The sequence below is a fragment of the Gadus morhua genome, chromosome 7 (genome assembly GCF_902167405.1).
Source record: "Gadus morhua chromosome 7, gadMor3.0, whole genome shotgun sequence".
In the NCBI taxonomy this organism is placed as follows: Eukaryota; Metazoa; Chordata; class Actinopteri; order Gadiformes; family Gadidae; genus Gadus; species Gadus morhua.
The window spans coordinates 14,636,967-14,652,002 of NC_044054.1; the positions used below are offsets into that span (position 1 = coordinate 14,636,967).

General features: G+C 46.6%; 1 protein-coding gene across 4 annotated transcripts in view; it reads left to right on the forward strand.

The window, feature by feature from the left end:
• The window catches only part of sptbn2 (spectrin, beta, non-erythrocytic 2), a 71,725-nt gene that overhangs the window by 19,147 nt on the left and 37,542 nt on the right, over positions 1–15,036 (forward strand). Inside the window, exon 1 of one of the 4 annotated variants that reach the window (XM_030362048.1) lies at positions 4,189–5,039. The exons of the other annotated variants lie outside the window; for them this stretch is intronic. Within the exon in view, the coding sequence (XP_030217908.1) occupies positions 4,931–5,039 (109 nt within the window). The 5' untranslated portion in view covers positions 4,189–4,930. Of the gene's footprint in view, positions 1–4,188; positions 5,040–15,036 lie in introns of those variants that run through there. 4 annotated transcript variants of the gene reach the window in all.

The window sequence follows — 15,036 nt, forward strand, 5'->3', positions numbered from 1 at the left end:
CTCTCTCTCTCTCTCTCTCTCTCTCTCTCTCTCTCTCTCTCTCTCTCTCTCTCTCTCTCTCTCTCTCTCTATTATCCTTTGACTGAATATATAGTCCTCCCTTTAAAATTCCAACCAGGCTTATTTTGTTATGACTTATTCATTGGCTCATGGGTCTTTCATAGGAAGGCTGAGATGCATGTGATTACATGAATGTGTGTTACGTAGAGGGGAAACATGAACCGGTCTATATGAATAATCACCTTTTCAGTTGTCTAATAACAACGTGTGTGTGTGTGTGTGTGTGTGTGTGTGTGTGTGTGTGTGTGTGTGGGTGTGTGCGCATATGCATCTATTTATGCATTGTGTGATCTATACAACTAACAAGGACAACTAACAACCTAAAGAGACAAGCACTCTGGAGCAAATTTCCATGAGCTGAGATGCAAAACTTTTTCTTGTGCTTTTGCATTTGTGTTAGAGCGTGCGTGTCTGTATGTGGGTGTCCCATTTCTACATGTGTGTATCTGGCTTGTGTGTCTTATGTGTATGTTTTATAAGTGTCTGGCTAGTCTGTGTGTGTATGTCTTGTGTGTGTGGGTGTGTGTGTCTGTCTCGGGTGTGCGTTTGTGTATTGTGTGTGTGTGTGTATCTTGTGTCTGTGTGTCTGTGTGTCTGTGTGTGTGTGTGTCTGTGTGTTTGCAAGTCTTGTGTGTGTGTGTGTGTGTGTGTGTGTGTGTGTGTCTGTCTGTGTGTTTGCAAGTCTTGTGTGTGTGTGTGTGTGTGTGTGTGTGTGTGTGTGTGTGTGTGTGTGTGTGTGTGTGTGTGTGTGTGTGTGTGTGTGTGTGTGTGTGTTTCTGGGATCCCCTGTGTGAATGACAGTGATACCATCTTGGCCTAACAAGCCACGGCTTGATTGTGGAACATTCTTGAGCGTGCCGCCGCAGCGCTACGTCCCCAGGGGCCCGTCCTCCCTCCTCCCCAGCACTGGTTCACAGCCCTGGTGTCAGGAGGACCTCTCGCATTTTCAAACACTGCTACTCCCTACCCTGCCGTCCTGTGACTTATGCTACGCTACGCTACGCTAAATGGTTCCCAGCTTCAGGCTCCTGTTTATATCCTGAGTCTAAATGGATTTAGCGAAGAGCCATAATGATACACTTGATACACTCGGTGCAGCCACTTAAATGCTGGAAACCCCACTTCCGAAGCCCGAGAAGAATCTGTGAACAATACTGTAGTTCACTGTGCAATTGTAGTTCCGTTCAGTTGGACTCTAGTGCGGTTCAGTTGTAGCTCTGTTAAATGGTTCTTTGCCGTTCTGTTTAGTTGTGGTGTGTTTCTTTTCAGATTTATTTATCTGGATTTCACATCCAGACTAGATAAGAGCCAAAATGAACTTCAACATAAGAAGCCATGAATGAGCTTGTCCTTGTAACTGTATATTAATAGCGACCGGCTGAATAAATCAATGAGGACACTCTGACCTTGTGTAACGCAAAGTCAGGGTTCTTTGAAGTCCCCGGTATAGATGCTTCCCGCTGTGTGCTGTGCCGGCTACTGTGCACGTTTAATCATTTACGCTTGACCACCCAGAACCAAATCACTTCAGGCTTATTTATACAGTCCTCTGTCACAATCACACAAGCCTTTACTGGCCCATATTGGACGACACCTAACCCTGCATAGCGCTTTCCTGTGGTTGCTGGTCTCTGACTCTTGCAACTTTAAATATAACCAAGCACAAACTTCACAGGAACACGTTGGAGAAAAGCAAGAAGAAACTAAAATGGTCTACCGGTACTATTAATATTTGACTATTGAGTCACTGAACCGACGTCTTTATCCAAAATGATTTACAGGGACCTTTTAGATGCATGCCATTTAGGACATGAGCATCCTGCTCATGGGTGCCTACAGCTATACTGTGGACGATACTTTAATATTAATATTATAATGAAACCCAAAACTTTTTTGAAGATTGACAAGGTACACATAAGAAGATTTAATCTTCTGCTGTCGGGCATGAAGAGTAACTCGCAAACCGTCAAGCCCTCGATGTAATAACAGGGACCAACTCCATTGAAACCCATCGCAGAAAAGATTAAGTAGCTTGAGAAGAAACACATGGCCATGAAGAGTTCGTATAGGGAGTTAATACACTTCATATCGCATCCCTACAGAGAAATTAAACAGCCACATGGCGGGGAAGCAACCCCCCCAGATAGCATGTATGTGTGCAGCGTGTGTGTGCGCTCTCCAGCCTGCAACCCTCCCTTGGGTTCCCGCTAGAGGTGAAGTGGGATGTTTGACGTGATTTACTGCCACATTCTCAGTCATGGATATCTCCTCTCTCTCAGCGCCTTCTTCTTCTGTTTCGCCACATCTCCACATCTCCCAGCTCCTAAATTCTAGACCATTGGCTACCACTCGTTTGGGCTGAAAAGGAATTTGTCATATATGCCAACATTGGTTTTCAAGGCACTGAGGCAGGTCTTTTTGGATTGCCTTTGGAGGTTCAGAAATAAGCTGTAAGGTTGGAGCAAACACGGCATCACAGTTTGAATGGTTTTAGATGTTGAGTGACAAAGTGGGCTACTTGATGCACTGCTTTACACCACAGATGCTAACCTTGCCTAGCCTTAATCATACCAGACCCAACCTCAACTTCCCTCAACCTTTGCCTAGATTGAACCATCTCTAATCAAACACAGAAACTCCTCATACCTTCCAATGGCTAAACCTAGCCGTCTCCATACATATAAATCAAGGATTGTACCAAACCTCAGTCCACACTCCTAAGGTAACCCCACCACCTGGAACAGAAGGTCAGAGGTCAACGCACGCCATTCTTCTTAGATTACTGACTGTTGATGACCAGAGCCGAATCAGCAAGCGGTCTCTCTGCTTTGACCCCCCCAGCCCCCAACCCCCGACTCTCTCTCACTATAAAACCCTGCGCTGAGACGGCCTCGGGCAGTAGCTCTTCTAATGAGGTCCATCCAGATGCTCTCAGCTCCTCGGGACTAGATCAAACACCCAGCAGGACTGGTTCCCTGGACCCCTTGGCCCCTGGGCCCCTGGGCCGACGTCCCCTGTTGCAAGTCTAGATTACCTCCTGAGTACCGTTTGACTCTACCGGCCAGTTGCCCATTTTACCACAGCTACTGTTACCTCGCCTTCTAGTGACATTCTTTCTCTTTCAGTTGTTTTTTTTCCCTTTGGTACGTTTTGCTTTCGGCAAGCAGTTGCTGTTTTTCACAACGGAAGTTCAAGCAGCCTCTCTTTTTCCTTTTTCTTTTGTTTGACTTGAGCATTTACCTGTTGAGCTGAGCCATCTTGAGTTTAGTAATCTAGGTCAAATGGTAATGCATGTTGAATTACCTGTTGTCTTACCAGGAGGACTAACAAACAATGGAGTAGGAGTTCAGTTCCTGTGGTTAAGCTTATGGACTGTAATCCCAATGGTCTCGATGTGAGGACATTTCATTTTTACCGTTTACCATTTACCGCCAAACTATGCATTGCATTGCAGAAGTCTGATGGTTTTGCAAATACTTGGCATGTGTTGAAAAAATCACACACACACACACACACACACACACACACACACACACACACACACACACACACACACACACACACACACACACACACACACACACACACACACACACGTGTATGTGTGGGCAGGAAAGAGCTTGTTACTGCTGCCTACTCTTTCTCAACAACTTCCTTCCTGTCTTAACGCCTTCTGAAAAGTGCAAAGAGGAGGGTTCAGATGAGAGCTTGTGTTTGTTTGAAAAACATAGAGCGGGAGGGGAAGAGGGGGGGGGGGGAGGGAGAGAGAGAGAGATAGAGGGAGAGAGAGATTTAGTTAGACAGAGAGAGACGGAAGGGGGGGGGAAGAGAGACCAGGGTAGAGTGCGAGAGAGAAAGAGGCATGGCGTGGTCCCTCTGGTGATATACCTTCTGGACAAGCCCCGCCCCATTCCCCCACAGTTCCCTAGGATCTAAGCCTCGCAGCCATAATCCCCTCCTCCTACCTCTACCGCCCCGGCGACCTATCAGGAGCAGGGTTTAGTCCACCTCTACACCTACCACACCTCCTCCTCCGCCCCCCCCCCCACCCCCTGCCTGTCGTCTCCCTCTCCCCGCCCCTGCCGGCGGCGCTCCTCCCTGTCCAGCACACCTTATTCAAATGACACCAGCCTCAGAGGGCAACAGGCTTTGTTTACACAGCCACCCGACCGCGGCTGGTTCCTGTGCTCAATGTGTGAGCAGCCTGCGTGCGTGCTCAAAGAGTTTTTGGGAGGGAAACTCTGCGCAGCTCGTGCTACTCCGTCGGCTGAAGTTGAGGAGGAAGTAGCGCACCGAGAAACTTTTCTTCTTCTTTCTTTTTTTTTTGTTGCACTTTTTTTTTAACTCCAAAGGAGGCCTGGAGTGAATAGTGTGGTGTGTTGCACAGAGGAAAGGGGCCGAAACAGAGGAACATTTTGTACTGTAGTTCGAGGTGGGGGGGGGAGGTTTTGTAAAAAGAAAAAAGAAAAACTCCTTGAAAGAATTCCTCACGCTTTTCCGTGGAAAAAGGTGCAGGAGAGCGCTGAAGAAAGAGGACGGGAGAGGAGCGTTCCCCTGCCTGCTGCTTTGTGCCTTATTTGCTTAGCCACATGTTGAAGGAATACTGAAGTGAAGACCACAAGACCTTTTTTTTCCTCTTCTATTTCGGACCTAACCAACCTTTTAAACCGAGATACTTTTTCTCTTTTAGAGAAACTCTTGTGGGGGCCGTAGTATTTCGCTGCTCTTCATTTCTTTCTGTTTTTACTGGAAAGCCTGCCTCTCCACTGTGCTATGCCGGAGAGCCTCTGCTCAGGTTGGCTGTGAAAGAGAGGGAATCTATCTGGCTTCCTATAGAGAGAGAGAGAGCTGAGCGCTAAGCGGAGTGGACATGGAGTGGGAACATCAGAGGGACCGGGAGCCATGTTTGTCTCCGGCGGCGTTCGTTAATCAGGTGCAATACTCCAACATCCTGGAGGGGAGGTTCAAACAGCTGCAAGGTAAGAGCAACACCCCTAGGGACGGCTTGGGCTAGGTTAGGGCTACCTGAGGTCCACTCCCAGAAGAACCGCACTTGAAAAACAGTGAACATACCCTGTGAATGAACCACTGTAACATGGTTGTAGGTTTTTATAGAAATAGGGTTTCTGGCTTAGGCGAGAGACTTTGTCACGTTGCCATATGGTGATTTCTAAATGTTCATGACTTGGAGGGGGATTAGGAAACCTTCTGCGCTCACACTGCTCAAAATCATTGGAGGAATGAAATCATGTCACCAAACAAAAACGGCTTTCGCCCCCCTGTCTTGTCTCTCACACCTCCTTCACTTGGTGGTCTTGTAACGGGCCGAGGCCATTGTGTTTTTTGCGTGCTTGGCTGCCCAATGGCCCAAGGGTATCTGGGCAGTGAAAAGAACATCCACCACCCCACACACAGAGTGGGCGTCAGCTCAGAGCGCTAAGGCAGCCAGGCTACTGATCAGCAGGCCACCTGTCCTCTCTTATCCTATTACAGCCCGGCCCGCGGTCTGGAGGTAAAGCCTCCACCGCAATTGGGATCACAATGTTTGTCGCATGGTTGGTTGTTGGTGAATGTCAGACTCCAACTCAGTAAAGTCATGTTCGGGGAACTTTGGGCGGGTAGCGGCCTTCGATATTTGTGATCCGCTTTCCCCATAATTCTGGTTGGCCGTGTTTTTTTTTACCTTTTGAACATTAAATATTGAATAATATCAAACAATAAATAGCTATTGGGGTTATTGAGTTGATTAATTCAGTTTTCTGAAATGGCTGTAGTTCCACACGTATGCACTAGAGGGCTGTTGGTTTGGCCACCCTTATGTGGTGTCTACCAGGCTACGGGTCAGGCTCTCTGCTCCATGGAGCTACAGCAGACCCCCTCGGTCCGAGGCAGGCTGGAGGTTGGGGACAGTCCAACCTAGGCTGGAGGAACATGGAGTGGGCTTGTCTTCTCAGTGGAGCCTGCAAGGATCACACACTCCTCCTCGCCTGCTGACTACTGTCTGGAGAGGGGGAAGAGCTGTGGGAGGTTTGATTGCGACAGCAGGAACCGCACACACACTCCACTGCTCACACATGGAATTCTTCTTGCATTGGAGTGGTGTCTCACTACTTGGGTGGAGAGACCCCTGTCACGTGGAGAGGGTGATGGTGCCTGTTGGATGGATTTGTGCTGAGGTACAGTCTGGGTGGTGTCCGCCAGACTCTCTCTCTGTCTCTCTGTCTCTGTCTCACTCTGTCCCTGTCTCTCTCTCTCTCTCTCCCTCTCTCTCTCTCTCTCTCTCTCTCCCTCTCTCTCTCTCTCTCTCTCTCTCTCTCTCTCTCTCTCTCTCTCTCTCTCTCTCTCTCTCTCTCTCTCTCTCTCTCTCTCTCTTCATGATCTAGTGGCAGTTGAAAATAAACAACCTACCCATCCTTTATTTACCTTTGCGCCACCTCATAGAGGCCAGCAGGTGCAGCCCCAACGAGGGAGTGAGAGCCTCCTGCGTATGTGCTGCTGCTATCAGTGGGACTGCTGAGCTGTATTCTACGGGGAGCTGTGCAGACGTCTCCACCGCCGGGCTGAGGGAGTGGTTCCGTCTTACAAAGTGTTTTTCCTCTTGTAAAGTCAGCAGAACGTGACGTTCCGAGGCCGGGGTAATTGCAGACGCTTGCCCGGGGTCCCGCCCCCCAGACTGCGTTCCGTTCTCAAAGCCGCGGCCGCCGTCGGGGGTGGGGGCGGGGACGATGGGGACGGCGGGGACGGCGGGGACGGCGGGGACGGCGGTGTTGGGGGAGCATCAGGGAGAGACTGCCCAAAAGGAGTTTGTGTTTCAAGTGAAACTTTATGCGCACAGTGCATCTCGTACGTCAGAAATGCAATGCAGTGCTTTGCCTGGATGAAAAACATGCAGGATTAATATAATATATAAACTTTTGAAAAATAAACTAAAGTAGTGCTACAGAAAGCGACCCATGTAATGGGAAATACAAGAATGTTTTGAGATTGCCCCCCCAAAAGTTATTTTGATTAACAATAGATGCAGATGTAGGCTCCATCGTTTAGGAACAGCCGTAAAAAAAGGGCCTCTTCACCACACCTCTTTCTTTGGTGGTGAAGAGGTTTCTGGGTCCAACGGGAGAAGGAGAAGGATTAGCGGTGTTGGAGTGCGTGCAGCACAGTCACATCTTTGGTGCCAAACTGTCTGCTTAAGTATTTTTCACCTGGGGATTGTTGCAATTCGCAGACACACACACGCACACACATGAACACGCACACGCGCATATTTTGGCCACTCTCTTGTAAATCCAGTCCGACTTGACTTCAGGCTCATTCCTCCTGTCGCTCCACCTCTATCTCATCTGCTGATAGCTCTAATCATTCCTGCAAACCCGACAGGACTATCCCATATTTTAATCTTCTCTCCCGCTGTCCTTCCATTTAAATACGTATCTTTAAGTCTCCAATATTTTTAACCTTCCTTTTGAAAACCCAAAATGTCATGCAAGCACCTATAAATGGGAGGCGGCTTACTGGGACTCAATGAAGAGCAACGTCTATCAAAAAGAGTATTTAGTATTTTAAAGCAAATGGTCATGTGGTGATTTTAAGGACTCATTACGTGTACCAATGTCTAAATGTGAGGGGGCTATAGACAGTGTTTGGGGTGGCGGGTAGGTATGGCTTAGGTATGGCTATGATAGGGTTTGGGCTGTTTTTCACAATCTAATGTCGTCATTTCATTTAGTCATTCTGCCCTCAGTGTTTTATTTTTGTAACCTCACTCACAGGGCCTTATTCACGTTCCTGTGCGGAACAACTTCACAGCCAATCATTCATTTAGATCTGTTTCTCAGGAACAGGGCAAAAAAAAACTGTCGTTACATGAAGTTGCTCTACACGCACACACCAACAAACACAGGACTCTGCCCCCACATACAGTTAATGTGGACAGGGGGTTGTGTCTCTCTATCTTCTCATGCTCTCCCTTTACTTCTCGCTCGCTCCAGATTGAATCAGCATGAGAAGCTTAGCTGCAATTGCAATTGCAATTGACAGCAGTAGATGTGGACCTAGGAGGGCTAAACATAAACTAGCCTTTATTTCCCAGGGCTTCACCTGTGTGTTTGGTTATCAAAAAAAGTTAAGTAAGAAGTAGGGGCGACCTCACAATTTGGACGTTTTTTTTTGTATTTAATAATCGTTGTGTCGTAAAAAATGTTTGTGTGGAACAGCAGGACATTACATTGGGAGGAAGGGGGGTGCTGAATGAAGCATACCACAGCATTACTTGGCTTCTAGAAGGAAGGTGATTGAGTGAGTCACCTGGTTGTAATTGGCTTTGAAGATATGTTTTGCTTCCAATAAATGTCCTTCTTGTATGTTTGCAATGGCCCTGTGTGCATGGAAGCCAGCTAACAGGGCGTTTAGTAAGCTATGTGGCTGCAGAGTTCACTGTCCTGAGTGCCATCAACCTCTTGGTCAACATACATTTGCCATTTTGCCATTTTGGAGACATTCTTCTGCAATGTAGCCCAACTGTCAAAAAGCGCTAAGCAAATATGCAAGTCAGGGGTGGGGTCCATTTATAGACTAATGGCACCTGTTGGTTTGAACTCAAACACATTTCAGGATTCACGCAGGGTTGTGAATTTGCAGAGCTTCAAGATTATCAGGGCGCTAAACTGCCACGCTAGAAGCTAATTCACATGAACCCCTGACCCCAGCTTTAAGCTCATTAGCTGTCACTTACTTTAGCTGATAAAGTCAGATCTTGGCATGCAGTGCTGCATCCACAGTATACACAGGTAGCATGGCTTGATACCCTGGTCTGATAATAATTTAATAATAATAACACAATGGCTGACGATTGGAACCAGTGGGGGGGGGGGTGTGTGTTACATTTTTTGAATTCTTTACATTCTGTGTTTCTACATTTAGCAGTCAAGTTTGGGAACCACAGTATTTTCTCAACACAGTGGGCTGGTCAGTTCAATAGCTTAGTGTTTCTAAGATAACAGTTTAATACGTTTTATTACCTATACTAAAATGGCGGCGCTGCAAACCATGTGACATCATGGATAGAGTTTCAGCGGATGAATAAGGAGATGAATCGGTTGATGTAACTCAATATTTTCCTGAGCCCATTGTTGAATGCTTTGGTGGCCTCCAGCAGCGTTGGTCACATTACTCTGGTGAACACACACGCACACACACATGCACACGCACACATGCAGACGTGCAATCGTCCCATACACACATGCACACGCACTGGTTGAGGACATGTCTTTCTTTGCACAGTTATCCTGATGTTTATTTGAGAAAGAAGCAGGGGGCTAGGGTGAGAGGGTGAGGGAGGGGGGGAGGGGGGGTAATTAGTGCCTAGGTGACATTTCACACCAGCCGCTGCTTCTAGCTTTACTACAGGGCCCGCGGAGCTGGCCTTAACCCTGCACACACACTCACACACACACACACACACACACACACACACACACACACACACACACACACACACACACACACACACACACACACACACACTTGTAGTATTTTCTAGTGGGAGTTGCAGTCTCTCCAACCTTGACCCAGGAGGCGGGGTCAGCAGCATTCCAATGGGTCTAAGACCACCAGGATTGGACCAAACCCTCCCCTCACCCTACCAGCTTCTTTACTCATGTTCATTCCTTTTCTGACAACCAAAAAACTGGATCGTCTGGTGGTAAGTGTTGAGCTCCCAGTTGAACGATACTGGCTGAAACCCCCAAATGTCTGCAGGCCACCAGTAGCACTTGCTCCCTAATGACCTGCATCTTAAACCAGTGGGATGATGCAGATGAAAGCGGCTTCTAAATGACAGTAGATAGTCCATGTTGCGACACAGCCCTCATATCAATCCACATGTGAGGTGAAACACAAGAAAACGCCTCAGTGTAGTTTGATGTCACCCGTTATAATATCCTTAGACTCCGTGGTACGATCCAGAATCGAATTAACCTTTGACCTCATGCGTGGGTATGAGGCGCTGCTATGCTCTGTCCTTTCGGTGCCCACAAGCGGCAGCCAGGCTGTGTGAGGCAGGCCATGCTGCAGGTAGTGGTGGTGGTGGTGGGGGGGGAGGCGAGTTATTTCAGAGCCAAAGTTGTTTTCGTTCTTCTTAGTAGTCAGGAAGTGGGTGTGGTGTGGAGAGTATCCATCCACAGCATACATATACCCACATTTGTTTCTTATTGTTGCTTGGTAATCTTTGAAGGATGTTCCTGAATGTCAATAGCGGAGCATGGACGTGTCCTTGATGCAATACTCCTGGACCCAATGTTCCTGTCAGATAGATCAGATGTTAAAACAAAGTATGCCTGACAGATGTCCATAAACCGAATCAAAGTGTATTGAATTTATTTAGGGATGATAGATGCAAATGTCAAAGTGCTTTTTATCATAGTCAAAGACATGACAAGCAAGAGTAAAGTATAGAAAATCATCAATGGTTAAAACTAAATATAAATATATGAAATATACATTAATGCACTTGAATTTAAAAGCATACTGTGTGTTAATATTAATGTCTCCTAACTCGGTCTTGCTCTTACTTTAGTAACTGATAACTATGATGTGACCCGGCACAATGTAACCGGCCCTGATTCATGGTTATGGAGAAAGACTGGGAGTGATGGGCCTATCTTTACTGGGAAAAAAGGGTGTTGGTGCATTCCTAAAGTATTGTGGATTTTATAGGTTGGGCCCATAGGAGAGACAGAGATTCAGCACACTTGCAAACCCAAGTGTTGCAGCTATAGAGGCAAACATATTGCCAGAATCAAATTCAGCTGGGGTGTTATATTTTAGACTTTAAATTTGATTGCCTAAAGAATGCACAGAGAGAATGCCTTTCTTGTTCTGCGGTCTGGTTTATGTTTCAGGGGTTCAGGGTCGATGACACGGAGATGAAAAGTCACTTTGACATCAGTTGGACTCCTGGATTTGAGATACTGCAGCTATTTATTTGCTGGAATGAATTTTTATTTATAAGTGATTAAGCAGCTACTGGTGATAGATCAAAAACATACATAGTGTCGTCTACTTGAGGGCTGGTTAAAGCTACTTAAGATTAAAAAGAAAAGCTTTATTAGCCAACGTCATGTGAAATGTGTCCAATATTACAGACTATAAATGAATTGATGCCATCGTATTACTCGTACAATGGTTACATTTAGAGGAAGTAAAAGCACCACAGGCTCGGCCCCAACATGACACGGTCCAACCGTTCTAACCACTAGAACTCATTTACATTTAGTTTTCAATGCAACTTTCAATGTCACAAGTCAACAAACAATATGTTTGTGTAAGTGTACGAAAGTAAAAAATAGTGATCAAGGATGGCTTTGTACATCACGACAACGCAAAGACTGCGGCTATTTCGGAAGCGTAGGAGCATTAGACTATGAATCATCATGTCGGTTGTAGTGTTTTATGGGTCATTGTTTAGTCGATTGTGAAATAATTTGGTATTTTGGGGAGACATTGCTGTGTTTGAAACTCCCACAGCGTTTCTCATGCGAGAGTAGCAAAGCAAAGTTTCCAAAAGCCTACGTCAAGCTATCATTGTGTCGAGGTAGGATTTATTGTCGTACAACTCTCTGGAGTCCCTTCAATATGGGTATGAGTATCCCCCATCTAAAAACCCCAAGATGCATTCTAATGTACAAGCCCTAATAAGCTTATGTATCGCTTAAGCAAGAGCCATTGTAAAACGTGAGTGTCCTCCGCTGGCCACAGTTTCCTCAAAGATGGTTTGCTAGTGTGTGTTTGCATTGCTCACTATTGCACCAAAGGGCCACGCGGCTCCAAGCGAAGTGTGCCCGCCAACAGCTACGCCAACAACTACGCTAACAAGTCTTGTCGCCAGCCGAGGTGCCAATACAGCAGACGCTCTTTGACTTTGTGACAAACGCCTCACAATCTTAAATAACAGAGCGACGGGTCATGGTGTCTGGTTGTCCCTGTAATAACTAGCCTTGCCCTTGGTCTGTAATCATTCGCAGACTGCATGAGAGAGAGAGACGGGGCAGGAACCTGCCCGGCCACTGTAGGTAGGGGTTTGGTTTGACGTTTTTCAGAAGTCGACCCTAGCGATTAGGACCATTGTCAAGCCGTGGCCGATGGCATAAGAGCCGACAAAAATACTGCTCATCTTATCTCGCTCAAGCGTTCCGTCTGTAGAAATATTTGAAGAAGATAAGATAAGAGGGCTATAAAGATGTCACGTTAAAAATGCCTTTTTTACGTAGGTTTGCACAACCAGTGCGAGGTGTGTAGCCTGACGTGTTTGTTTTGCGATCACAGTTATTAGTTCTTCCCAACCAAAGTCAGTCGTCGCGTTGTCATTTCCCAGCTCTCTGTACCTTCCGCGTGACATTCCTTGTGACTAATGATGTGTACACGGCCACAAGTCAACGACATTACCTCACCTCACAATCGCCCAACTGAAGACTGTGATGTGCTCCTCTAATTAATGACACGTGGGACCGCACGTCTCAAAGGGGAGAGAAAGAGAGAGAGGGAGAGGGCGAGAGAAAGAGGGAGAGACGCTCCCGGCGAGAACAAGCCCCCCTTGGCGGCTCCCTCTGGCAAAACACCAGACCATAATAATCTTGTTTATGTGTACCCGGCATGTAAGAAAATAAACGAGCTGATTGATGTCTGTAGTCGACTGATTCTCCCCGCCCGAGGACGTGCTGACCGGAGGCCCTGGCATGCGTCTGACCGGCTCTGAGGAAGAGGAGGAGGAGGAACGCAAGAAGAAGGGGGACTGGGTGCCGGGGCTTTACTGGAGTCAGGGCTACTGGGACTGAGGCGAGGGGAAGGCCGGCCGGCGCTGGCCTGAGCCGGAACACATGAAAGGCGTGGGATTCCTCAGCAGCAGCTCCCTAATGACTCCCAGACCGCCACCAGGGTCTTCAGGAGACCACATGTTGCTCCCACCGGTTCACTTTTTAGTTGCTTTTACCCAAAGAGACTCACAGAGACCGGAGAGGTCTCTGTGAGGAGAGGGTATACAGGTAAGACAGTAAATACAGAGACGGATCATTAAGGAGAAGGAAGGGGTTAGACAGTGAATACAGAGACAGGCCATTAAGTAGCAGGTACACGGGTTAGACAGTAAATACAGAGACGGATCATTAAGGAGAAGGAAGGGGCTAGACAGTGAATACAGAGACAGGTCATTAAGGTGAAGGTAGGGGTTAGACATTGAATCCAGAGACAGGTCATTAAGGAGCAGGTAGGGGTTGGACACTGAATACAGAGACAGGTCATTAAGGAGCAGTTAGAGGTTAAACAGTGAATACAGACATGGTTCATTAAGGAGCAGGTAGGGGTTAGATAGTGAACACAGAGAGAACCATCCACCCACTAGTCTATCCCCCTTCTCGCCCACTTCTGGATTAGTGGCCTACTGAAGAGGGCTTCTGCCAGTATCCCCGTCTCACCCTGAGGAGATTCGGGCGACGGAGGAGAGGTTCCTGAGCCTCATGTGAGCACCGCTCAGATGGGCGTCGCTATTAAGGACCAGAGCGAGCGCCTCCGCATCGTCTGTTCTGAGCCTATCCCAGTGGAAGCCCGACGATGCAAGTGAGCCAATAGTGCCTACGGATGCACTGTTTGTGTTGCAGTCACTCAAAACACTAGAGCAGAGTGGCAGGTAGGGCTGACACCTTTACTACCTCCAGGGATAAAGGGTTAGGAAGCATTTATGAAGTGTTTTGTTTTCATAGCGGCGGTAGTGTTTAACTGCCTTGCGCTGTAGCGCATTACCTCACAACACGCACACGCACAAGCACACACGCACACCGTGTGTCTATCATGCTAGGAGAGAACCAGCTGGAACAGTTAGGCGGTTAAGGTGCCTTACTAAATGTCACCTCAACAACCCTGTCATTAGCAGAAAAGCAGCCTTTTTATATAAACGGTCAAATTCTCGCACTTATATATCTTATGGGATCTTGTACTGATGTTGTGGTTTATTAGTGCTTTTGTTTGTTTGTTTCTGTCTCTGTCTATCTGTCTCTGTCTGTCTTTCTTTTCTCTCTCTGCGTGTCTCTCTCTCACGCTGTATCTCTGTCTCTCTCTCCCTCTGTGTACTTGTCTATGTCTATCCTTGGTTGATGATGAGGTTATGTCCTTGTGATGAACAGATCCATCCAAGGGGCAGATACAACAAACAGTGTGAGTCACGCAGTGTATTCTGTGTACACAGTCCAGCAGTTTAGCAAGAATTAACAGTAACCTTGATCAACTGATATGCAGTGACACCAAATGTTTCCACACCACACGTTTCCACCATGCCCGACAAAGATTTGCTTCACTTAAATATTAGGGGTGGGAATCTCTTTGCACCTCACGATTCGATTTGATTCCGATTATGAGTTCAACGATTCGATTCTGAAGCGATTATCAATGCAATAATCAATGCAGCTTGCATTATAACACAATATGGAAGCATGCAAAAAATAGTTTTCAGTTTTATTTTCTTTCTAATCTTTCTTTTCTATGTCATTAAAGGAAAAGCTGCTCTTGAATTAGAAGGAGTTCTTGTGTCTGGCTGTGAGTTTGCGCGCATGCTATGCGTAGGCTGAATCGCAATCGTGTCAAGACAAATCAGATTGGCCAATACACACTGAAGATAAATTCAATAATTTTAAAATTATTAATTAATTATATATGTATATTTTTAATTCCTATTATTAATTTATCTGCATCGAGACAGAATCGTTCTAGCGAGAATCGCGATGCATCGAAGAATCGATTATTTTTCCCACCCCTATTAAATATATCATCTTGCGTCTGCGTAGAAATACATTTGCATGTTATTTTCATACCAACTGAAAAACTGTTAGGGCATATCTGTGTTTGATGACTCCCGACTCTCCCTCTGCTAATTGCCAATGTACCTCCACAAAATTCAGGGAGTGGTAGTAGTGCTCTAAAGCTGTAATTTGT